Genomic DNA, 26,225 nt, shown 5'->3' with positions numbered 1-26,225 from the left:
GGATATTGTATTGTCGTAAGTCGCAAGAACCAATCAGAAGCGTCAACAGTTGATGCTACTGTTTCTGATTGGTTGTTATGACTTTAAAGTGAGTTTGCATTCGTATTGTAGACTCCACATGCGGCCTTTATGAAATCATATGAAACGTGGAAGATTAAGAAAAGTAAGCGGTCTGTTAATGTTGTAAATTTAGGAATTTATAAATTTAGATTTATATATGTTTAAGCATAATTAACGTAATTCTCTTTATATTTTAGTCGTAATTCAATTGAAAGGAATTTGTGATTCACCAGTATTCTGAATATGGAAAATCGTTCAATATCGAAGAAGAGGAAGGTTAGTAATATTTTCAAGAATTTATAATAAATATAAAATATATATAATAAATTTGAGCAAGCAATATATATGTTGCAGTGCTGAAAGTTTTTGGAATAATATTTCATTGAAATAAAGCAAAATAATGCTAGAATCATAAATCGTAATGGGAATGGTTTAGTCACACTCACAGTGTAGACTCTCACATGTGGTCTTCACGATTTCATGTGTCTCATTACAAAAAATTATTTAAAATATATAAAATTTGTACCAATCTAGATTGGTACATATTAGTGTATTTTGCAACATTCTTTTATTCTATATTTGATATTTTAATCTTTTAATTTTTATCTTAATATTTTATGATAGTTTTTTCAATAAACAAATTTTTATACTAAATTATGTATGATAAAGATAAATTAAATTCAGTATTAATATTTACTTTTTTTTATCTTCAGTTTGTGGGAGACGGTGTCTTCAGAGCTGAGCTAAACGAGTTTTTGACTCGTGAACTCGCTGAGGATGGCTATTCTGGTGTAGAAGTTCGTGTTACACCAAACCGAACAGAAATTATCTTGTTGGCTACCCATACACAAAGCGTGCTTGGTGAAAAGGGACGTAGGATCAGAGAACTTACTTCTGTAGTACAGAAACGTTTTAATTTTAAAGAACCGCAGAATGTTGAGTTGTATGCCGAGAAGGTCGCCACACGTGGCTTATGTGCAATTGCACAGGCAGAATCTCTTCGATACAAACTGATTGGTGGCCTCGCTGTACGAAGGTAAAGTTTAGAGCTTTATTCTATGTAGTCTGTTATCTTATTTTTTATCACATTCTTTCTATTGAAAATTTTGTTTTTATCAGAGCATGTTATGGTGTCCTCCGTTTCATCATGGAGTCAGGAGCTAAAGGTTGTGAGGTAGTTGTCAGTGGTAAACTACGTGGTCAGAGAGCGAAATCAATGAAATTTGTTGATGGTCTTATGATACACTCAGGCGAGCCGACTAACGAGTATGTGAACACTGCCACCCGGCATGTGCTTCTTCGGCAAGGTATGATTGCATTATCATGATTATTTCTTTAATTCGTAATATAATAATGTACTTATAAAATTTGGTTCGAAATATATATTCAGTATATAACATAATAAAAAATTTGTGTTGTATTTGGTATTATATTTGTGTTTCTTATTCTGTATTTTATTTTAAATATATTTTAGGGGTATTAGGAATTAAGGTTAAAATTATGCTTCCTTGGGATCCTAACGGCAAGAGTGGCCCAAAAAAACCTCTTCCCGATTATGTATCTATCGTGGAGCCGAAAGAAGAGGTACCACCGTCAGTTCCGATTTCCGAGGTGAAGCCGTCCAAAGATCTACCTCCACCCACTCCTATTGCCGTGTAATAAATTGTAATAATCATTTGAAATACATTTGAAAAGAAAGTATAAAAAGTGTTTTACTAAAAAATATTTCAAATGTTTTTAATTGAAAGAATTTATTGACTATCTTGATAGTTCAACATATATTTTTATTTATAAAATTATTCATTATTTTATGATAAATATCAAATAAAAGTCGCTTGATCGCGAAAATGGTTTGATCCATTTTAATTATTCTATAATATAGAAATGATTAGATGAGCGATATCTCTATTGCCTTTAGAATGCATTTCATAGTTTTTACATTTGCAACATCAAGTGGAATCCTTGTTTAATACTTGATTGATAAACAACACAGATAAATTGTTGTTTAGCAAATGTTAAACAAGATATTGCAAACACCAAGTGGAATGTATCCATATAGTATAATGATATTATATTTTTATTGGGAGTACAAATAAGTTTCCGCCGTTTTTTATCAAAAAATTAAGCATTTATTATGAAAGAATGGTACATAATGTTTTATTCCAAGTATTGTCCATCGCTAGCCACTACTTTTTCTCATCTTTCTGGTAGTACGGATACCGCGTTGGAAGAACGCTTCATCTTTTAAGGCTATCCAATTATCGATCTAATTTTTGATATCTTCATATGATGTGAAGTGCTGCTCAGACAGGCCATGCGTCATCGATCAAAATAGATGGTAATTGGAAGAGGCAATGTCTGGTGAATACGGCGGATGGGGTAGAACTTCCCAATTGAGTGTTTCTATGTAGGTTTTGACCGGCGCCGCAACATGTGATCGAGCATTATCATGTAGGAGAATAATTTTGTCATGCCTGGAGTAGTGGGCGCGTTTTTCCTTGAGTGCTCTGCTCAATCTCATCAATTGTGTTCGGTAGAGAGCCCCAGTAACGGTTTCGTTCGGTTTGAGCAACTCATAATACACGACACCAAACTGATCTCACCAAATACATAACATAAGTTTTTTTCCATGAATATTCGGCTTGGCTGTCGATGTTGAAGCATGGCCAGGTGATCCCCATGATTTCCTCTTCTTTGAGTTATCATAGTGGATCCATTTTTCATCACCAGTGACTATACGATGTAAAAAACCCTTTTTATGCCTGACAAGCAGCATTTCACATATGGAAAATCGGTGTTCAACGTTCCTCGGCTTCAGTTCATATAGAACCCAATTCTCTTGCTTTTGAATCATTCCCAATGATTTCAAACGATGTGAAATTGCTTGTTGAGTCGTTCTTAATGCAAGTGCAAGTTCTTTTTGCGTTTGGCACGAATCTTCATCCAATAATGCTTCCAATTCCGCGTCTTCGTACACTTTCGGCCTTCCGCTACGTTCTTTGTCTTCGACGTCAAATTCACCGTTCTTAAACTTTTGAAACCACTCACGACAACTTCTCTCACTTAAGGTAGCCTCACCATATGCTTCTACAAGCAATCGATGAGCCTCAGCTGCAGATTTCTTCAAATTAAAGAAGTAAATCAAAAGTTCCCGCAAATGACGCTTATTCGGCTCAAAACTCGGCATTTTCGCACAAAAAAAATATATGATGCTGATACAAAATCGCTAGTATTTCAAGGTTGTTGTTGACAGATGTCCAACCTTACGATATAACGTTTAACATCAGACAATTTTAACCATAGCTTGCTAATGGCGCCCTCTTTTGTCAAACGGCGGAAACTTATTTGTACTCCCAATATATTGTATCATGATTCATAAATAATGTCCACGAACATGGGTCTCTCTAGTCTTTCTCTAACATATCATCAGGATAAAATTCCCCTAGCGGCTCCGCAGTGTTTTCAATCGCAGCAATTACTACGGAATGTGGTAGCCCGGCTGCTTGGAGCCGGACAGAGGGGGTGGGAATAATAAAACGTTAGGCGTGTCGGCGTCTGTTTTTTACGTGTCGACGCCGAGAATTGTGGTTTCATCGATCGTTCCGGTACCGATCACACATCGTAGTGACGGCGGTAACCTGTTCCCTATGAATTGCCTCGACCGGATAACGGAATGTCAAGAGTGCACGTGACCGCGACGCCGCGACGCTCCGATGCCTGGATCGTGGATGTGCGGCGATAGCGTATCTTGACGAGGTAAAGCGGAACATTGGAGCTGACCGAGACTACGTCGTGCAGCGTCGCGATACATGTGTCCGTCGTTCGTCAGCGCGCGAGGGAGGGTATGCTCTTATGGGGTAGCGAGCGGGCGGTAGCCTTTGTCGTGGAATGGAGACGGAGAGCGTAAAGTCCGGGGCTAGCGAGCATAGCCATAGCCACCACAGCAGGAGCTCCCAGAAGCATCATAGATCTCACAGTTCAAAACAGCATCACAGACAGCATTCTCACCGCACTACTAGGTATATCCCATGAATTTCATTTAATCATCCTAAAGAAGTGGAGTTTTAATTCTCCAAATGTGATGTCTTACGAGGATGTATACAATAGAAATCATAAGAGCTCTTCAGCAGTTGCTATTTTAGTATTGATGGAATAAGCCGGGTTTAATTGCATAATTGTATAACTGAATGAAGAACTTCTTTCAATTCCAATACGTAATCTAGAAGAGGTTCTTTGGATTATTCTTATCATTAGGAAATCAAGGAAGCATGATATTGTACAACTAAAATCAGCGAGCATAATTTTAATATTATTTTAATACTAAAATTGTGATTGTTAAAGATCTCTTATGATTTGGTTTTCATTAATCCTTTGTAATCTTCTATGACAGGAGCAATCGAAGTCAAAGAAAGGAGAGACAGAATTTGGATACTAGTGAAATGGCTCCGTTTCAAACAACAGTCAATGTACGAGGAGATAGTGTGGATAACATGGGTCAAGAAGTGATCGAGGTGCAGATACTGCCTCAGGATGAGAATTGGGGAGAGAACACTACAGCCGTCACTGGCAACACCTCAGATAGGTCAGAATCGACTGAGGATGTAAGCCACTGGCCAAACGAAACCGATAGCACGTTTGGTTCCAGCTGCAATCGCTATGTTGGTCCAATCGTGGCAATGATACTCGGGATAAGCGCCTTTCTTAGTCCTATAGCCATGGTCATTTTGCCTAAACTGGGATTCTTTCCCGACTCGACAACGGTATTGACAATGCAACAGAAATTGCATCTACTGTCATGCAACGCCGAGTGTAAAGGCGAACTGCTAGGATTGGCCTTCAAACTGGTGCTACTGGTCATCGGTAGCTGGGCAGTGTTCCTGCGTCCACGAACCGCTACCATGCCACGCATATTTTTATTCAAGGCGGGAGTGCTGCTGCTCACCACCCTGTGCATTTGTACTTATTGGCTTTTTTATGTTGTACAGGTAATCATCCTAGATGTGATTCATGCAATTATATGCGTTTTCCAGCAAGAAACAAGTATATAATGTTTTTGATCGCAAGGAATTTGGATTGATCTAAAATCGATCAACAAAAGCATTATGATTTTATGCAATCAAAATAGAACATGTGACATCATTAATTAATCTCAAATCGATTCAAATCCACTATGGACAAAAATACTAATACTTTGTAACAGTAAATTATTTTATCCTTGTTTAACATTGTCAAACAACAGGAATTACATCTTGAAACGAGGTGAAAATTACAAAATTGAACGAATTTAGTAGAATATTTATAATTTCATTGGTCAACTTAGTAAATTCGTTCATTTTTATAATTTTCACTTCGTTTTAAAATATAGAATCGGAGAAGTGATTCACTATATTACACTATGTTAGTTGTATTTTTGGCTGGAAAACACTATCTTTGTAAATATATTTATATATATAGTTACTAAAGTATTCGATATTTTTCAGGTCACCGAGAGTGCTAAGACTGTTGCCAATGGCGAAATAACAGAGTACAAAAGTTTAGTAAATTATGCAGGTACCCTTGCCAATACACTCCTGTTTATACATTACACCGCAGTGCTCCTTATCGAAGTTCGTCATTTACAACCTACGTTTTATCTTAAGGTACTAAATGTTGTTCATATTGTTACTCAATGATACCTAATTGCAACATGCATTTTGAATTATATATATTATTTTCGTTTACAGGTCGTTAGATCACCGGATGGTGAATCGAGATCTTATGCGATTGGTCAGTTATCGATACAGAGAGCAGCCGTATGGGTACTAGAAAAATACTATACAGAGTTTCCAATTTACAATCCATATTTGGAAAGGTTGCCGGTCTCGAAGTCTGGTAGAAAGCAATCAAGTTTCAAGTTTTACGAGGTTGACGGTGGAGTGACCGGTGGTATGCAATCGCGCGCTGGAAGCGGAGACCGGGCAGTCCTGACAGCACAAGCGCGTCGTCGTGATTCGAGTCACAATGAGCGCTTCTACGAGGAGCATGATTACGAACGGCGAGTGCGGAAACGTCGCGCAAGACTCATCACTGCCGCCGAAGAGGCGTTTGCGCATATCAAACGTTTGCATTCCGAGATAGAATCCACGCCAAATCCTGGACCGATGGATCCTATGGAAGCTGCGCAAGCGGTGTTTCCCTCTATGGCAAGAGCTTTACAGAAATATTTAAGAATCACCCGGCAACAGCCGCGTCATTCAGTAGAATCTATTTTGAACCGTCTCGCCCGATGTTTGGCTCAAGATGCGGCGCCGCGCGCTTTCCTAGAACCATTCTTCGCTGCGAATCCGGTATTATCAAATGAGAAAGAGAGACAAAAACGATCTCATCACTGGGCCTTGGTATGCGAAGGAGAGCTACCCTCTCGCCCGATCGCTAACGGTTGTGAGTTTCAGTTGAGACAGGGCGAAGTGGCACTCTTGTGTACAGCACATAGATTACCGCATTTTAATCTCACCGAACAATTGGCACATCCTAAATCGAACAAATTTCTTTTGCGTTTGAACTCTGAAACCTCGGTTTAAGATACTCGATAAAATTTATCCTCTGACATTTACGAAATTAAATAAAATTATTCTAAATAAATGCTTGAAAAGATTTTTTGGCACAAATGATGTTTTAATCGAGATAATGTTTTAATATAAAATATTTTCTGTAACGAGAGAGAGCATTGTTGAAGATTGTTTTGTGTAAAGATATGATATGATAAATATTAGATTTTATCTCGCGCAGAAAACATTTTTAAATATTATTTTGATTAAATCTTATTTGCGCTAAAATTCTTTTAGACCGAAATGTTTACAAGATTAAATCTTTTTAGAATATTATTTAAAACCTCAGTTTATTGAAACGTGGACTGTTGAACAACAATATAATAGTACTTAGATTCTAATACAATAGAGAGACTGAGAGAAGATAGGAGAATTCGCCATCATTTTCTTAACATTTATGATATTCATTTCCTTTCTTCAAAAAAAATAACATCACATTAATAAGTGATCCATACTTCTGAACATACCTTCAAGTAATTATTACGTATAAAGTAATTAGTTTTTACTGTAACAAAATACTCGGTTCTTTGTTTATTTTTAAGTTACGTGCATGCGCGTATACATATTTATTTATTCCATTATGCATATCATGAATTATATATATATATATCTTAAATATATTTTAATGGATTTTTAATGTGTACACACTTATTTTAAAGCGAAATATAGATAGGTTAATTTTAGAACAGTAATTTGCCTGATGATCAATTATAGATATCGGATTTATTCAGACTTATATAATTTCACTTTTACATAATTCTGAATAAGTATATGTGTTGAAATTTTTTCTCAAAAATAATATTAGTATATTATGATTTAAGAGAAATTAAAATATAAATCAAGTAAACAATATTTATTTTATTTTAGAACAAGAATAACGGAATATTTCTTGTATCTGTTACACTACAAATATATTTCTGGATTAGTTTACAAGGATGAATCCAAACGAATCCGGTATCTGAATACGAGGGTTAGAATACGAATAATTAAATTTTCGTATTTTGATATTTACATTAATTAATACGCATTCCTAAGTTCGTAAATCATATTTGTAGTATCATACTTACATGACGGAGATATGCTTTAAATATATAAAATTTATACGTATATGTTATTCATACGCATACGCGCACATATAGCAGCACACACGATTCATATATTTCATTATTAAGGGAAAAATATGACACTCATATATCGGTATTTTGTGTTCTGCAATGTAACGGTACGCACAGTAAATATACTCTATATTTATAGTCCTAAGTTTTATACTTTAACATTTTTTTTATATTATTATTTTACTTTGATGTAGTGTTTAAGTACACACGAATGATGAATGAAGATTATTATATGATAGAAAATTTTAATACGATCCTCTGTTAAGTTTGTTTTGATTTTCATTATATTAAACCTTTCTGAGTTGTGATTAGATAGAAGAATTATATACTTCATTGATAACTTATATATCTGTACACATCTTGTATGCATCTAAATTATTTTTTGTTTACTCTTAAATGTTTGTTAATAATAATGATAATACAGAAAAACATTATAAATGCTTTACAAATAAAATTTACAGATAATTTTGTACACTAGTCAACTTTTCTTTGTCGGATTGTTTAATTACAATTTTCTGTCTTCCTACATAATCTACAGTCATCGTAATGATTATTCAATACAAACATTTATGAGTAAATTGTAAAAGTAATTTGAGACGCGTGAATGAATTACATGAATTGTACGTATAGGCGTAATAATAATATAATTTAATAATTAAGTCTCATTAATTACATATCTCTTGGCGCACATTTCTAGACGGATCTAAGCGCATTCTTCTCTGTATTATTCGATAAGAAGATTGCGTATTCTATAATATGTATATAGCAAACGAAAATTCTATGATTGGATTATATGTACATATTCGTACAAATCTTTTATCATTGGATAACCTGATAGACGAAAGCTTGAATTGCAAGCCTGATAAGAGAAGATTTTTATATTAAAGTAATTAATATTGTTGAATTTCTTTATCGCATTCCGAAATTATATATCCTCATTGTAATGAGATTGATAAAAATAAAAAATGTAAAAACATATGTTTCTTATAAGCTTTCCAAGAAAGCGTACAGTTTAATAAGCACACGTGGTTTTTATGCTTGTATAATGTTTTCACCGATCGTACGCTTCGCAATATTTGTAAATCGTATAAGATAAAATTAAACGGAAAAAATCCGGAATTTTTTAGGCTGCGCTAGTTCGAGAGGCCTTGACTTAAAATATATCAAAATAAGAGCAAGGAAACCGAGAGTAGTTTGTTTAACTTGGAATTATTATAAGTACTCGCATGTATTTTTTCCACCAAGTTTTTGCTATAGATGTTTTTTTTATTTATGTGTGCTCGTGATGACTGTGTACTATTTAAAAGATGAAATATACATTTGATGTATAAAATAAATCTTTCTAAAATAATCTTTTCCTCTTTTAGGAAAACTTCCTTGAAATAAAAATTTTATTTGAAAAGATTGTTACGTACCTTTAGTATTAAGTATTATACAGTAAGGTATGTAAAATAATAAAAACATTTATATAAAAAACAAAATTTATGTATTAAATATGAAGTTTAATTATTGATATATTGAATATATTCTATTGAAGAATTATTATAAGGAATTAACATGTTTAAAAATATGATAAAATCTTAGAAAAATAATTTTAAGGTGGAATTTGAGGATTATGAAAATTTTAAATTATCTAAAAAAATAAGGAAAATAAAGAGAATACAATAATAATATAATAATAATAATAATAATAAATTATAATATAATAAAAAAAAATAAGAATATAAGAAACTGAAATGATATATAATAACTGAAATAAATATGCGTTAAAATAAAATTTTATTTTGGAAAAAATCCAAAATGTTTGATTTGAATTTCTTAAACAATTTTTTATAGTTTTCTTGCGATAGCTGCATTGTGTTCTTACGTACGGTTTAGAGCTTCAAGTAACAACTGTTTGAGACAAACTAAGAATTATACACAATGCAAGATTGTGTGAACGAAGGTACGTATTAAAATCTTATTACTTTATAAATTATTTCATAGTTACGACATTATTGTTTAACTCTTATTGATTGTATCAATAACTTTGACGGTGTTGCTCAAAATCAAATTATTTTAATTATTATGGTTAGATTTCTATTTGCTGCAATTTTTACAAATTTGCAATTATTTCGTTTGTAGAAATCGTAGTTTTTTTTTTTTGAAAAAAGCGAGGAAGTCATAATATGTGCATAGACACCAGTATGTATATGTATATATTATAACGTATTATGCAATCGTGCTATAAAAAAACAAATCGAAATTAAAATGAATACTTTTAAATTAAGGTCGCGGAAAGACATTTAAACTTATAATTAATTAAATTTAAATATTAAATTTATAATTAAATTTGTAATAAAATGAAAGTATTCATTTTTTTTATTTAAAAGTATTAAAAAATATTAATTTTCATATTTGTACGTCTTATTTCAGAATGCAAATAAATTTTCAAACTCTTTCTTTTTTAAATTTCTGTTTTGTTTTTTCTGAACTTATTTTTTGACTTATCAATTTTTACTCGTCATACCGCTAGAAATAACTTTAACAACAATAATATCTTAATAACAGCATTTTGCAACATTTTACTTTAACAGAAGTAGGATCTATTCTAAACAATTCAATATCCATACAAACGTTAATGAATTATATTACTTTTGTTTATTTCAAAATCAGCTGATATTAAATCTCAAAGACCGTAGAAACGCCGACAAAATTTACAATCAAACTCGCCAAATCCGACCCAAGTAGCAAGCTACGTCATTTTGTCGTCATTTTAACGTCAAATGACGTCAGCTTGCTACCAGGGGAAGAGATTGCTAAAAATTTAAGATTGATATGATTCAAGAGAAATGATAATTCATGCTAAATGCATGATTTCTTTCCATGATTCGAGGATTTTCCTTTTCCTCACGCAGTTGTGTGATCGCAGATATGGACCTTCTGAAAATAACAAGAAATTACGAAATGAAAGGAAAAGTAAGATCACAAATTTCAGTAATACACTCTGAATAATACAATCAATCACAAGGAGCAATGCTCGTCAATCGCGGACAAAACTGTATATATATATATATAGGACGCAGGGGGATCGAACTTGGATCCGGAAATTTCGAGTCAATTGATTTCGTGATACAGCCCACGACTCATACTGTTAGTTTTCCAAGACGAGATTTGACAAAGACTGACGCTGAGAAGCATCCTTCACTGCGACTAAGCTGCCCTATTATTTACGGACGTCCGATGTATATGATCATAAGTGTTGACAGATTATGAAATTCTAGAACTTTAGGCGCGTTAAGAGAAGCGAAGGATGTTTCTCAGCGTCAGTTTTTGTCGAGTTTCGTTTGCGTGAAATTCTTTTTTTTCTACATGAGTGATTTTTTGATTTATAAATCTGCAAAAATATTCCACCATTAGCACAATTAGTTCCGTTAATGATGGAATATTTTTGAAAAGTGATTTTGAGGAAAACGCGTTTGAAGTTTTCGGTATTGAAAAGTAGTGCTTTTTGACAACTTACTGCTAATCTGCTATTCCAGGCCCATAAATACAGCAATCTTCTACTTCCTCATAAAACTTGTTTTGTCACGTTAGTTGCAATTTATACGAAAAAAATTATTACATAAATAAATTGTAGCATTTATTATAAATATACAACAAAAAGTAATGAATAATTAAAAAGCATTAATCTAAAGAAGAAATAGGATTAAATTACAATAAATTTTCAAAGATTTTGTTTGCATATTTTATTTCTTTGCAATTATATTATACATTAGACAATAAAGAATAAGATTAGAAATTAAGTTACATTAATATTAATCGTTGCCGTAATACATGCGAAAATTTTTTGCAAAAGTGTTTTCTTTATCTAATATTTAGCTTACTTTATTGCAGATCTCGTTTTTTAATCCTGATCTTTAAAGGTTCAATAGTAGATAATGTTACGTCCGTTTTTAATTTTATATTATGTATCTGAATACTTTTATCTACTTTTAAAACGAATGTTCGTATTAAAGTAGCTAGAATAACTTTTATAGAAATCATTGCATACTTTGTACCTGCAAGTTAGTTATGTGCAAGGTTGAAAAAATTACTTTCAAAAAATAATTTTTTATCGTTACTGATTACTTATTGTAAAAGTAAACATTATTTATACTCAAAAAGTACCAAATTGTTACAATTTCGATTACTTTCTTACTAAATTAATCTTTTTTTAAAGTAATAGCAATTTTTTTTAAAGTAATAGTAATTGTCTAATCGATTAGTTCAACATGAAATATAGGAGAGACCGGGGTATCATGAATCACAAAAATTCAAACTCTTAAAAGTACATTAAATATAAAAATTTTTGTATCATTTAAAAAACAAATTAATTAAAGCATAATGTATAATATATTTAAAAATTTAATAAGTATATTTAGTAAATATTTATTAGTTTTTAAGAAAAAAATAAAAATACTTTTTTAAAAAATGACCCATGGTGCTTTATACCCGAGGTATTTTAAGTCACACACAATAGTAGGTATAGTAGTTATACAAGAAATAACAGTAATGAAAGTTGAAAAGTATTTTCAATTAACTTACACATTCTTAGCATAATACAATAAAATATAATTACAATCAATAATTATTAAATAATATAATATAGAAAATTATAAAACAAATGAGAAATAATCATTAATATAAGACAAAAAATTTATTATGATAAAATAAAATCAATTGCTTAGAAGTATAAACTGTCCTTTTAGTATATATACTTCTGTATTGTCCTGTTTCATCACGAATATTTAATGTATGGTACCCCAATTATACATTTAATTATACATTTAATAGAAAACGAAACATATACATTTAAAAAAACATTATACATTTAAAAAAAAACGTTAAATTATTACTTGTAACGTAGTAAGATAAGAAAAAATACGCAAAAACTTGCACCTTACATTTTTTATACATGTATCTTATTCTACTACTAAAACAATGTTAAAACATTTTTATGCGGTTAAAAAGTTACTATTGCGTCACAAAAATTTATGATCATTAATGATCGATGCTTTTCGAAGCAATGGAATTTAATCATTACCACCGAGATAAAAAGTATGAGCAATGAAGTAATATTCGTACCAGTAGTATTAATTTAAACATTCTAGATTATGTTAAACAATTGATGATGGTACCCTGTGGTCTATGATGTCCCGATTTCTCCTATAGTAATTATCGTTAATCGTAACTGATCAAACATACTCTCTTCTTTAAAACTTGCTTGTGCATATTTCACATACATATAATATATGTACGTGCAAACGATAAAAGTAACAATTATATTCGTCAGTGTCACAAAAATTAATTGTTATTATCATATTATATATATATATATATTGTATTACATATATATTGCCACATTATTAATAAAAAATGTTACCAATTCGTTATTAAGAAATAATTGTAACGATAATGATGTTACAATAACGCGTTACTACGCAACCCTGATTATAGGTAAATTAATTTCACAATATAATTGTATTTATTCATGCCTACCTATACAATTCCTTGGTCCATCACTAAAAGGAATATGATAATCTGAAAGACAATCTTTTATTCTTTCTGGCAGAAACCTATCTGGATCAAATTTCAATGGATTTGGCCAGTATTGTTCTTGTCGGTTCATCAATATAAGTATTATTATAATACTAGTATTTTTTGGTAAAATAAAATTTCCTGAAGTGTATTTAAACATTAATATAAAATAGAAATGTATTAATAATAAATAATACAATTTGCTTTACATTTTATCGAATATTAGCTTATTTGTCAGTCTTAAATTGAGTTAGAACATCTCCAGACTATTTAAGATGGTCTTAAATAAAAGACTATTAGCTAATAAAATATCAATCATCAATAATTAATTATTCGCACTTATGATTGATGTTTCATTATATTACATTTCAGAATTTATTCATTACATGTAATAAAATTTTGTTATATTAAAAATTGTTGCTAATATTCGATTGTTATAAAAATAAACATACCTATTTTTACGTCTTCAGTTAGTCGTCGGCCAATTATAGGTGTAGTAGGAAAAAGTCTTATTGTTTCCTTGATAACTTGGTCCATATAATGCATATGTTGTAAATCGTCATATTTAACTGGTGCAGATATTAGCGTTTCCGTACCATAAATTGTCTTCAATTCTTTATATACTTTTTCCTTTATAAAATTAAATGAAAATATCGCTTTATATTAATATAATATTATATGTTATATGTTTCATATATTGTAATTTATTATAAGTAAATTTATAAATTGATATTTTGAGAATAATCGAAGCGTTGATAATGATATTGATTAACGTATACATTTGCATAAATTTTTAATTTATAATTTTATCCGAAATAGAATATATTGCACTCGCGCGCATACTCATTGTTGATGTATACTTAAAACGTTTAGAATAATAAGTTTTGCGGCGGCTATCCATTACAAATTTAAATATTTTTTAAAACATTTATATATAAAATTTAATTTATATTTACAACAAATCTGTACATCAACATAATAATTTAATCAAAGCGATTAGGAACTATCTTACAAGTGATGTAAGTTAAAAGATGATATGTTATTATTATTATTATTATTATTATTAATCTTTCAAAATTTAAAATTATATCATTTATAATGCTTTGTTTAACTTATGTATTGTAGTAAATTTAATGATCTTGTAGTAAATACATACTTGTATTTCTGGGAAACTTGCTAACATAAAGATAACAAAATTTATTGTAATAGTAATTTTATCACTGGTCTGGTAAAAAAATAGAATTAAATGTTCAATTAGAATATTATCTATTTAAGAATATGTTTGTATATTGAATTAGCATACCAGTGTAATCATTGTAATTACATTATCACGTATCATTTCTTGTGTAAAGTTTTTTTTATGAGATGCTTCCATTAGAATGTTGAAAAACGTTTTATCTATATTAAATAAAGAAAAAGATTATGAAAATAGTTATCTTCTCAGTCTTGTGCTAATAAATATTCTACATAGTTTTTATGTTAAAAAATGATGATTTATTACTTGTGTTTGTTTCCATCTCAGTTTTATTTAATTCATGCAGTTGTTGCTGTATTAGCTGTATAAAAACTTGTGATGAAAAGTAAGTAAAACATTATAAAGGCTAATATTAAAAACTTTATTCAATATATACTTCATTAATAAGAGAATGCATCAACTTTGAAGTCTTTTGTTGTTCCCGTCCCAAAGTAGTAAAATTAAATATAATTTTGTCAAACCAAGACTCATTCCATACAGAATACAACCTATATCTCAAAATTTCTTTCGATCTGAAACAAGTTTCTTTTAAAGTAAAATTCTATATTTAAGATATATTGTATATGTATATATATATATATATATATATATATATATATATATATATAGAAACAAAATATTTTATCAATCGTGATTATTAAGTGAGACACAACATACCTCATAACTGTTTTGAAATATTGATCTTTTTTATTTGATTCCATTTTGATGCCCATTATAGTGCCTTTAGACATGAAAAGAAAGCTTGTTGTTTGAAATATTAATTTATAAAAAGAATTTATAAATTGACACCAAGTAGGTAAAAATATATAATTGAGAAAATAATAAAAGTTGTTGCCCGCATAAATTAGTTTATCCTATTTTAACTAATTGTTTATTTTAATTAATATATAATTAACATAACATTATAATTTTGACTACTACGTCATATACTGATATAGGTTTCTTGTAACATTTTACAAATCTCATTAAAATATCTAAAATAATAACAAACTTATAGTAATTAAAATAACCATTAATAGATACCCATTTAATTAATGAACTTCATACAAGTGATGATTACAAATAATTCAAATAAGCTTTTGATTTTGCTTTTGTAAAATTTGCATAGTCTTGCATAAGTATTCTTTAAAACATTTTTTTAAGTTGCTGGTATTTATATAATTAATGAAATAAATTAGTAGTTATCATTAATTCATCAAAATTTCCAATTTTTTCAAATTTTTATAAGAGATGCTAATTATTCGTTTGAAACTAGATCTAGATAAAATGGGAGTGAGAACAAATATGAATGACTTGCTTTTCATGAATGAGTCTTTACAACATGAGATAATTTAGAAGTAAAACAAATTGCATGTTCTTACTACATGCAATGTCCAAAGCACACGTTGCTATATGTTCAAAGAAGATAATCTCATTTCCATTTACTCCAACTTTTTCTAATTTGTTCGTCAACATTAAAGATTCTTCAACAAATGTATTAAAAAATCTTTGCAACATATTCAGACTAAAGCCTGGAGCTATTCTTTTTCGATTTTGATTCCATATAGATTCTAAAACAAGAAGTATTTTTTTCCTATTATAATACATAGTGAAAAGCAAAATAATTAACTAACCATATTAAAAAAATTTTAATAGGAAAAGTTGCTTCAAAAAATTTCCATTATTATTAAAATGCAAATATTAAAATATCATAAAGTAAAAGCATACATAAAAGTACAAATAAAAACAAATTTGAAAACAAGATCGTCCATAATATAACATAAAATAAATAATCGTAATATATAAATTCGTAATATATAAACAATTATAAAATAATTATAGCATGCTTCCATTTCCTTACGTAAAAAAATTAGTAGTTTTATCCTTCCAAATATACTTTACCAGGAGCTGTTAATAATTTTGTGCCAAATATTTCTTCTGCAAATTTATAGAATATTATATTTTTGTCTAAACAATGTCGGCTTTTTAGGACAGTCTACAAAGTCATACATGTATTATTAACATTTTTGTTATATATACTGGGTATCCCGAAATTCGAGGACAATATTATTACAGCGTGAAACTTCGTGAAAAATTAAATCGAAAAGTCCTTTACCACTTCGTAATTTTCGTAATTTTCGCAATTAGAAAATGCAGTACTAAAAAAAGTTAATTACTTAAAAAGTTAAGTACTTAAAAATTCTGAAAAAATTCTTAGAGCTTTATGAGAAGAAAATAAACAATTTTTGCTGTTTCTCTGTAAAGTTGATAATATAGTAATATACTAATACTTAGTAAAAAATTATTGAAAACTAATATTCAGCGATATTTAATAATTAATATCTTGTCAACTATTGTGAAAATTGCAAAATGATAGAGGACTTTTTAACTTAATTTTTCACGAAATTTCATGCTGTGCGCTGTAATAATATTGTCCTCGAATTTCGAGACACCCTATATATGTTGCTTGTGTACATTTGTTAATTAAATAATTAATACATGTGTTAATAAAATAAAAATGATATTCATTTACCTTTACTTGATTTGGTTCGTATATGACAACAAATGGCGTTTTCAATAATTGGAATGGGGATGTAAAATACTTTCCAAGTATACATAAAATATTTAATAACTCTAAAAATTAATTATATCTTTTTATATCTTCGAAATATATTTTTATAATGCTATTTGTCTGTATATTATTATTGAAAATAAAAGTATGATATATAGGCATTCTTATATTACTAGTATTCTTATATTTAAGACTATGAAGTATCTAATTAGCTAAAGTAGTCCAATGAAAACAAATTTTGTCATTAAATTTAATGCAAATTTTGTTATATTTATTAATGTTAATAAATTGATGGCAGATATACCTACAATAAAATCTGTTAACACAACATGAGATCGAATTATCGGCAAAATTGTGCAAAGTTTACTGACAATCTGATAACAAATTGACAACAAAAAAGAATTGATTAACATCAAAATCGATCAAAGCTTTTTTCGATTTTTAATGTCAATTTGCTATCTAATTATGTATGCAAGTTTGCTTAAAAAACACGAGCTTAACAAATGACTTTGTCAATCAATTCTAATGAAATTTGACGACAATTAACTATTAATTTGTTCAGTTGGAAATCATTTCACGTAGTTATAAAAAAATGAATATTCTACAAAATGAAAATATATCTTATGTTTTTTTTAAATAAAATATTTACATTTTGATGTATTCTTATATAGTGTATAATATATAGAAGCTACGAGTTATCTCCGTGTCTATATCTATCCTTAGAAACGTTCAACGTTTTGTGAACGTTGCAATCTACTTCGTCGAAAAGCAGTTTGATATCTTGTATAATATGATACATGCAATAATATGTATACAGCCCTAATATAAAATATTTCTTAAGTTATTTAGTCTCCGATTTCCTTTTATTTCAATACTTTCATAAATAAAACAATAGAAATTTATTACTATTATTATATCTAATGGCGAATTCGATTGGATGCACATTATAAAGTCGTTATATATAAATTGACATAAAAATATGTGTTTAATATAAATATAATATAAAAACGGATTAAAATAAAATTCTCAATACATTTTATTGTGCTGTTAAGTAAAATCTGTATTTTATAATCAAAATATTTGCATTTTATACTTACAAATTAAATTAGTTTACAACGGCTTTAATATGGATTGCTAATGCGCATTACAGTGCGCCCAACAGCGAATTCGCTATAACATTTCACTTATATTCTGATATTGTTTTCAGTATTATTTGTTATGTGTTTAACTGTATTAAGTTTTTGCAAATAATAAAAGGTATTCATGATTTTCATGAAATAGTCTAATAAAATAATGATTGAGTATTAAATAAACTAAAATTTGTTGATATAGAATTCAACTCCATCTTTAATTATTATTTTATTAATTATTAAACTAAAAGTATTTTATCACAAACTTTAATGTTTTGAAAATTCTTTTTCTTTCTTTCTTATGTTAATTTAAAAAAGTTACTTTTTTAATAAGTTAAACATATTATTATGTGTGTTTTTACCGTCAGGATTTCCATAAAGATACTTTGCCATATATTTTTTCGGACCTGGCAGAATGTTTTCATTTCTAATTACGTATGTTAGACAACAATAATTCCGAATGTAGTATCTTATAGCAACACATGTCAAAGTTATTAATACAACACTTAGAACTATCATAATATTCGAGTAGTAATAATAAAATAAAAACATACTAAGACAATACTATATGTCACTATCCAAATGCTGTTTTCACTGACTCACTGACGCTTTTATCATGCTATCCCCACTTAAACATCTAACTTATTGTTAGTCTACTCAATACTTAATGCATTTGCGTTGTTTAAAAATGAATACTTAGATTTTAAAAATTAAAAGATAAAAAGAGATTTTTAAAGAGAATTTCTATAGGAATTATCATTTTCAATTTTTTAATTTTTTTCAGAATGCAAACAACTTTGGTGATATAAAGTAATAATAATAATTTGATTTACTTAATTTAAAAATTTAAAAATTTTTTTTGTTAATAGCGTATAACGTACAATGTACAATGACAACTCATATATCGCGCATGATGTACTAGTTTAATAAAATGCAAGAAATATTACATTTGGTATGATACATATTGTTATATAAATAGAGTATATATATATATATATATATTTTATTAATAAAATTTATTAATTATAAAGCATTGATTATTTTGAATATCTATTGACAATAAATTATTGTAAATGGAAATTGTTCTTACGACATATAATATGTTGCTATCATAAAATAAGCTATGTTCCGATATACAACGCTGATATTATATTGAAAATCTAGTTCATGTTACATGTACCGTAAATTTTCAGTACTAGCAGTGTATGTATATCGGAACATGATCAGTTGCATCATCATTGCATGCGGTTATTTGTACGAAAAGGTCACAAGTGAATTCCTTATTTTGTTACATTGTAATCATTCGTTATCATTCTTTGAACAATTAGAGATAACACAGTCCAACAAAATTTGACCTTTTTTTGTAACGCAAATATGAATAGTTATTTTTGACGTATTTTTATCTGTTAAATATGAATTCGTTGACAAAATATATACTCTATTAACATATAGAATATATATATTTATGAGTTAATTGTTAATTATTGTAAAAATTTGTAAGTATATTAAAACAACAATTATTAGTCAATTTAAATATGAATACTGATCGATGGTTGTATTTATAGATATATGTATAGCCTTCGCTAAAAATACTAGGCACTAATTATATTTTTGCCATTCGTCTGGAATTCAACTGTTACACCTATATTGTTATATGGCATTATATATATATTAAACAAATTTTTTAATCAAATAACAATTTGTGGCAAATGCTTTAAATCAAATTTTGAGCAAAAACTTTAAATAATGATTAATATAAGATGTTTAATATTTTTAGCCAATACTGTACTTATAATATTATATATATATATATATATATATATATATATATATAACTTTTAGATTTTCTGGAACAGAATAAGATACATATTACTACAATATTACACATATATAATTATATAATTGAAATATTTATATTTAAAATTAAATTTAACGCATCGAGGGAAAAAGAGAGAAATATAAAAACAAATTATATTAATATTAATTGCACTAACACAACAACACCGTGTTCAAATATGCTGGTATTCTTGGTTCCTAGTCAGAAATAATTCCTCGAAAAATAATTCCTTCGTTTCGATGTCGTTACGATGAAAAAGTTGTCGAACATTTTTTACGACTGTCGATAAAGACTATATATTAGGTGTTGGAATTAATTCGTAGCGTTTTTTAATGAAAGAATGTTATTTATTTCACATGAGCATTAAAAAATACATTAATGAAAGTACTTCCCATCATTTGTAAAACGCTACGAATTAATTCCAACACCTAATATATATATATATAATTTAAAGCAATTAGTATTATTTCAGCTAATAAAAATAATATTTTACAGTATTATTAAAAACATGTTACTATCATCATTTGTACATTATTACTATATTTAACATTAATTGTATTTTTTCATGTGTCCGCCTCTTTCACAACATCTTTGAACAGATATGTTACAACTATGTATACATCCATTATATCCATTTATATTATAGGTGCTCATCCAGCAAGAATGGATTGAAATGGATTAAAAAGTATTCAGATTTTCAGAAATACGGATTCATCAATGTTAAAATGAATCCTTTTCAATCCTGAATGCATTTTTATTCATTTATAGGAATTGCATGAAACAAATGTCTATTCCTTTTCAATTTTGAATGCATTTTTATTCATTTATAGGAATGGCATAGAGTATATTTCTATGCTTTTCAATTTAAAAATAATATTATAGTATTTTGTGATATGATATGCATGAATGTTGCTTAATTAAAAATTCTGAATAGGAAATATAGTTCTTTAATTCAATTGAATCTAAAAATAACATCGACCTTTTCTGCGCATTATAAATACTGCTTAATTAAAAATTCTGAATAGTAAATGTAGTTTTTTAATTCAATTGAACAGACAAAAATTTTTCTTTTAATGGCCCATTTTTTAAAAATTACCTTTTAGAAATTATTTCTGACTGGGAGTTATCAGTTGGTTTACATTTAACAAATAATTACAATAAAATTATATTCTTCACATATTCTTTTACAGTACAATAAAATTATATTCACAGATTATTTTCCAGTACAATAAAATTATATTCTTCACAGATTCTTTTACAGTAATCTAGAGCATCGACAGATGTTACATGTAGATTATAGACTCATCTCTTTTTCCCTTTTACGTATCCAGATGGCGACACGGGGGCCACAGTGCGCGCGGTGCGCGTTCGGAAAATGGCGGTATCTGTCGCGACGGTGCCAAAGCACTTTTTCGTTCGTGATAGTTGGCCGATAGCGCGTCTCGGAGTGTTACAAACGATCGGCTCGCTGCCGATTCGAATGCGCGAGCGGTGCAGCGTCGCGATCGGGCAAAGAGAGAAAGAGAACGAACGAAGGACGAAGAGAAGGCGAATTGACGATCGGACGCCGAGGACATCTTCGAGTTCGAGAGTGGGTGAGCATATCCTCCAAATCCAATCATCTCCGTATCGTTCACCGGCGTTATTCCGGCAGATGCGATTCTTGCGATGTCGCCGGCTGGCCGCGATATTCCGCCCTGCGAAACGTGTCCCTTCTGGTGTCCTTCTGCTTTTCTCGCGTCGCGAGCACTCGATGTTCGGCGAAACCCGAGCCGAAATTCCGCCGGTTTGATCATCATTTCTCACTCTCTCTCAATCTAGTTTTAATTTTAAGCTTTTCATCCATCTAGTGTTGATGTATATTGGCTTGCATTATTGACTTATTTTGATTTATTTCTTTGATGCTTCATTATAATTATTAATCTTCGTTTAATTTTAATCTTCGTTTAACTAACTCTTCATCTTTTTCTAATAATTCTAAAAATAAGAAAAAAAATGAAGAAAATCACTTGAACTCGATCAAAGTTCTACAATGGCAGAGACAGGCAAAATCTTGAAAATCTTGACATTTGATAAATAATCCTCTTCATCTTCAGATATCTGTCGTTTAAATATGTCTTTTCTTTTTCTCTGTCTTTTTTCTCAATATTTATGCGATTATGATGTGATCTTGATCGGTTTCCCAAACCATCCAATGGATATCTGCGCGTATGAGCCACAGATCGTCTCTCGCTTTCGTCATACGAACAGAACTGTTTATCGAATCCTGGAAAGTTCGTTTAATAAATTTAATAAATTAACTTCGCCACGTGCGACGCGCACCACGTGCGACGCGTTCGATATGCGTGTGGTACGTGTATGATAACATTATTTAATTGCATACTTGAAATTGGGAATTAAATCAGCGCGCGCGCGCGTTGATTAACGAGAGAGAGAGAGAGAGAGAGAGAGAGAGAGAGAGAGAGTTAGGGAGAACCTCCGATGTATATTTTCACGGAAATAATTTACTATTTAAAGCCTCGATTTTGAATTAACGTATTTATTTCACGAGGGAAGAGGGCAGGAAATACGATCTGGGCGAGATGACTTGGTGATTAATATTTCAGATAGCATCAAGTAGTATTAACAAACTGTATTATCGTAAATAGCGTTTGCTAAAATTTTGAACCGGCAATGCGATTGACAGAGACGAGAGCAGGTGCATCGCTCTCCTTGAAGTCTCGTGTCGTAATTGCAAGACTTTCATCAGCGAACGCAAACGCGGGAATACGAAATTATATACGAGAGCGTTTCTGCGGTACGGCGCTGTTTTGCCTGGTTAAATTTTTATCACCACGTCGTCTTCGTCGTCGTCGAAGTTGCCGACTGCTGGATGAAAATGAACGGCACTCGATGTAATGAACGCGATGCGGTGAACGCGAAGGGATTCCAAAAACGTCCTGAATTAAATCTGCGATAGATTTGATGAAAGAGAGACGTGAAAAATCGCGCGAGTGACTGTCGGTTTAACGAACGTTATTTTTGGAGTTAAAAGAGAGAAGTCTTAGTCGTCATTTTTTAGATATCGTTCTCGATAATATGCGATACTTATAATTGCTAATTGGTCTGCCTGATAAATTAATTTCTGAAACGATCGTTGTGAAATGCGACAAATCTCCAAATGCGGCCAAGAAACGTTCGATTGATCCTCGCCTTGCCGTATCTGTGCAACGGATAATGTAATTTAATTAGTAGGAGCTATATTTCGACAAGTAGTAATGGACTCTTGCTTATAATTAGCGAAATTGAAGTACGGCTTTAATTATGACGTTACTGATTGAATATTCACGGGTCTACTAAATTAAGCTCTTGGTGGTTTGAATTGGTTAGGAGATATGACATTTTAGAGTGTTTTAAATGAATATTATTTTAATGGAAATTTTGATGTGACTTAATTAAATTAATTATTGAAAATTTAATTAATTATTGAGGATTATCGATCGTTTATGAAATATATATACACACATATATATATATATATATATATATATATATACGTATATATTATTATTTTTTATTATTACATATTATGTACTTATTATACATGTATTATGAATATTTAATACGAAAAACATGACTAACATTATTAATTAGATGTAGATATGTAGAACGAAGAAATCAGATGTTCCTTGAAATTGATTTTAGAATTATCAACAATCGAATTAATGTAATTCTATTATTACCACTTTTTATAGACCATATTTTGTTGATGCAAATGATGATTAGTGCTAATACACGAGCGAATACGATTCGTTAAAATTGCACGTAACGTTACGCAGCAAATATCACGTCCGTTCGCCGCGGTATTTCTATACGCTCGTACGAAAATTACGAATCAAGTCGCCTTATCTCTGCATCTGTTTGTTAATAAATAGACGTCATTAACATTCAATTGGTACACTCTGATTAATGCTTGTTGTATGACAATGTGATATCGACGTTTGAATAATACTCTTCTTTTCGCGACTGTCATTCGACGAACAAAGTCGTCCGCCAATTTTTCATCGTACATTGAAAACAAATATTTAGTGAAATAATTTTTTATTATATTAAACAAACATTTAATTGACATAATTTCACTAAACATTTGCTTAATTACTAAACTCTTTTTTCAATGTATCTATACTTTTTTTTTTTGCGTAAACTTTTATAATGATAGAAGCCAATTTAAGTTTTTAAGAGGTGCTCGATATCTCGACGTCTGAAAGTATTTTAGTGTTGTGTGTGTGTGTGTGTGTGTGTGTGTGTGTGTGTGTGTGTGTGTTAAAAGGTGATAGAAATGACTTCGTGTTTAGAAAAAGTGATAATATAATTCTTGAAGTAGAAATATCTGTCTACTTGTGGCAAAGTTAGGAAAAGAGCTAAAGAAAACAATAAATAGTATCGATTTATTATAGTAAAAGATACTGGGCACACGCGAAGGGTTTTTGAGATGTTCGGCGACCGGAAGCTATGGCCGGATGTACGTGAGTTAAATGCAGACACCATTCGTTTTTCACGCATCGTTAAATTATCCTGTCAATATTTAAAAGGGTGGGGTGGAGCTAGTTGGAAATCAACATATTATTGTCGAATAAACTTGAAAGTATTTTCTAGAACTATTCACATTCCGAAACGTCCTCTTCGAGAAAAATTTTACTCGAAATATGTAGTACACGTCCTCTTTAAATTCTTTGAGGTAGAATCTCACTCGAAAGAGTGAAAATTGAGCCAGTCTTAAAAAAGAAGTATCTCAATTTTCAGTCTTTAAGTAAGATTTTATTCTTCAGAGTGAACTTTAACTCTAAAAGTTTTAGAAAACAACTATATTACTATATCGACTAAAATTTCCCTTAGAGAGGATCTTTTGAAATGTAACCCAGATTAATATTCTCACATAAAGTGGTAAATAATTCCTTAATGTTTGATGTAGACAAAAAGAAGCATCATTCAAAGGGAAAAGGATTGACGAGAGCGTGCTATCGCTACGAATTCAAAGAATGGCAGAAATTTGAAAAAACTGTTAAATCTCTTTTAACGCTGAATTGTACGGGATATAAACGATTTATCTGAAACTCGCGAGAACCAACAGATTCAACGCGTCTAATTCTGACGTCTCGCAGAACGTTTGATCTGCGCCGAAAATAGATCACGTGTATTCCAGTGGGATAATCGATCAGTGGACTCAGGTGGGAAGGAAACTTTATGCGCGAGAATCGATGTATGTGGATTGAGTCTTTCCCAGCATAGGTTTAATCACGGGTGAACGGGAAATGTCGCAGAAACGAGCAATGAACGGCAATTCCTGCAAATGAATGAACGCACTGTAGTCTCTGTTCTTGCATATATATATATATATTCGCGCGAACAAAAAGTAACATATAGAGACGCAATTATGAAAGAGAGACAGAACTTTAGAACGGCGGCGCGTTCTTTATCGCGTCACAAAGCGGTTATGCAACTAACCGTTCCTCCTTTACGATACAGAGTGGACACTGAACTTGGTTACAATTAATAACGGCGCTTATACAACGGAGGCTGCATGCGTCGTAAAAATTACTTTCTCTCGGTTCTGCGGAAATAATTTTTTGCTTCTTTTTTTTTCAAATTTTTCCCCTCTTTATGCAATACGTACGCTCTCTTAATATCTAGCCGGATAATCTCGCGTTTAAATTCTCGAGGTTTAAAGATTAAAAATTTCACGTTTATCTCACTTCTCAGAACCTTTATCTCCGCTCGAACTCTTTTCCGCTCGTAAAGACCTCTTGCGATTCAAGTCGCGGACAAGTCCTTCGATCAGAACGGGCCATTCTTCTTCCTCGCTGCTCGTAAAAAGCAGCTCGCTCCGAATCCGGTCGGGGTGAATACCGTTGAATAGAATAATCATAGTGGTCTACGTCCGTTCTAAGCTGAGCAAACAGCCGACGCTGTAATCGTACCAATCCCACGTGGCGCGTTTAAAATGGTCGCCATAAATATTCCGGTAAATCTATTTGTACTCAATGAAATATCTCCGTTGCAGCAACGAAACCAGAAATAATTTTAGCTCGACGAAGCAAAAAAAAATATTCTTATGAAGGAGAGAACACTTCGAGATTCTGAAACTGCGTCGC

General features: G+C 30.4%; 4 protein-coding genes across 8 annotated transcripts in view; 3 read left to right on the top strand and 1 right to left on the bottom strand.

Annotated features, from left to right (window-relative positions):
• Positions 1–97: 97 nt before the first annotated feature.
• On the top strand, positions 98–1,767 carry LOC105154021 (small ribosomal subunit protein uS3A). Its single transcript, XM_011069252.2, has 5 exons — positions 98–163; positions 258–336; positions 774–1,096; positions 1,180–1,367; positions 1,535–1,767. The coding sequence occupies exons 2-5, from the start codon at positions 304–306 to the stop codon at positions 1,717–1,719; spliced, it is 729 nt and encodes a 242-aa protein (XP_011067554.1). The 5' UTR covers positions 98–163; positions 258–303; the 3' UTR covers positions 1,720–1,767.
• A 1,810-nt stretch (positions 1,768–3,577) lies between these two features.
• On the top strand, positions 3,578–9,113 carry Vang (Strabismus domain-containing protein Vang). The gene is made up of 4 exons (XM_011069251.2): positions 3,578–4,079; positions 4,451–5,045; positions 5,541–5,699; positions 5,784–9,113. Exons 1-4 carry the CDS (start codon positions 3,949–3,951, stop codon positions 6,618–6,620), a joined length of 1,722 nt encoding a protein of 573 aa, XP_011067553.1. The 5' UTR covers positions 3,578–3,948; the 3' UTR covers positions 6,621–9,113.
• Positions 9,114–11,475: 2,362 nt separating this feature from the next.
• Positions 11,476–18,855, bottom strand: LOC105154019 (cytochrome P450 4V2). 5 transcript variants are annotated; one of them, XM_011069250.2, is made up of 13 exons: positions 18,812–18,852; positions 18,620–18,726; positions 17,089–17,189; positions 16,458–16,551; positions 15,938–16,126; positions 15,234–15,297; positions 14,953–15,088; positions 14,823–14,877; positions 14,625–14,719; positions 14,478–14,546; positions 13,774–13,951; positions 13,283–13,462; positions 11,476–11,802 (listed from the first exon to the last, which is right to left on the bottom strand). In XM_011069250.2, exons 2-13 carry the CDS (start codon positions 18,648–18,650, stop codon positions 11,630–11,632), a joined length of 1,365 nt encoding a protein of 454 aa, XP_011067552.1. In that variant the 5' UTR covers positions 18,651–18,726; positions 18,812–18,852; the 3' UTR covers positions 11,476–11,629. The 5 variants fall into 5 exon arrangements, with proteins under 5 accessions (XP_011067552.1, XP_011067550.1, XP_087263081.1 ...); XM_011069248.2 differs by having other exon boundaries at positions 18,620–18,855; XM_087406955.1 differs by having other exon boundaries at positions 16,458–16,493; positions 18,620–18,855.
• A 2,630-nt stretch (positions 18,856–21,485) lies between these two features.
• Positions 21,486–26,225, top strand: part of LOC105154018 (uncharacterized) — a 70,973-nt gene continuing 66,233 nt past the window's right edge. Inside the window, exon 1 of the mRNA XM_011069243.2 lies at positions 21,486–21,689. The gene's annotated coding sequence lies outside the window, so the exon portion shown is untranslated. The remainder of the gene's footprint in view (positions 21,690–26,225) is intronic.

The sequence above is a fragment of the Acromyrmex echinatior genome, chromosome 6 (assembly GCF_024713525.1).
Source record: "Acromyrmex echinatior isolate Ae372 chromosome 6, ASM2471352v2, whole genome shotgun sequence".
NCBI lineage: Eukaryota > Metazoa > Arthropoda > Insecta > Hymenoptera > Formicidae > Acromyrmex > Acromyrmex echinatior.
This window is presented reverse-complemented; position numbering and strand designations above follow the sequence as displayed.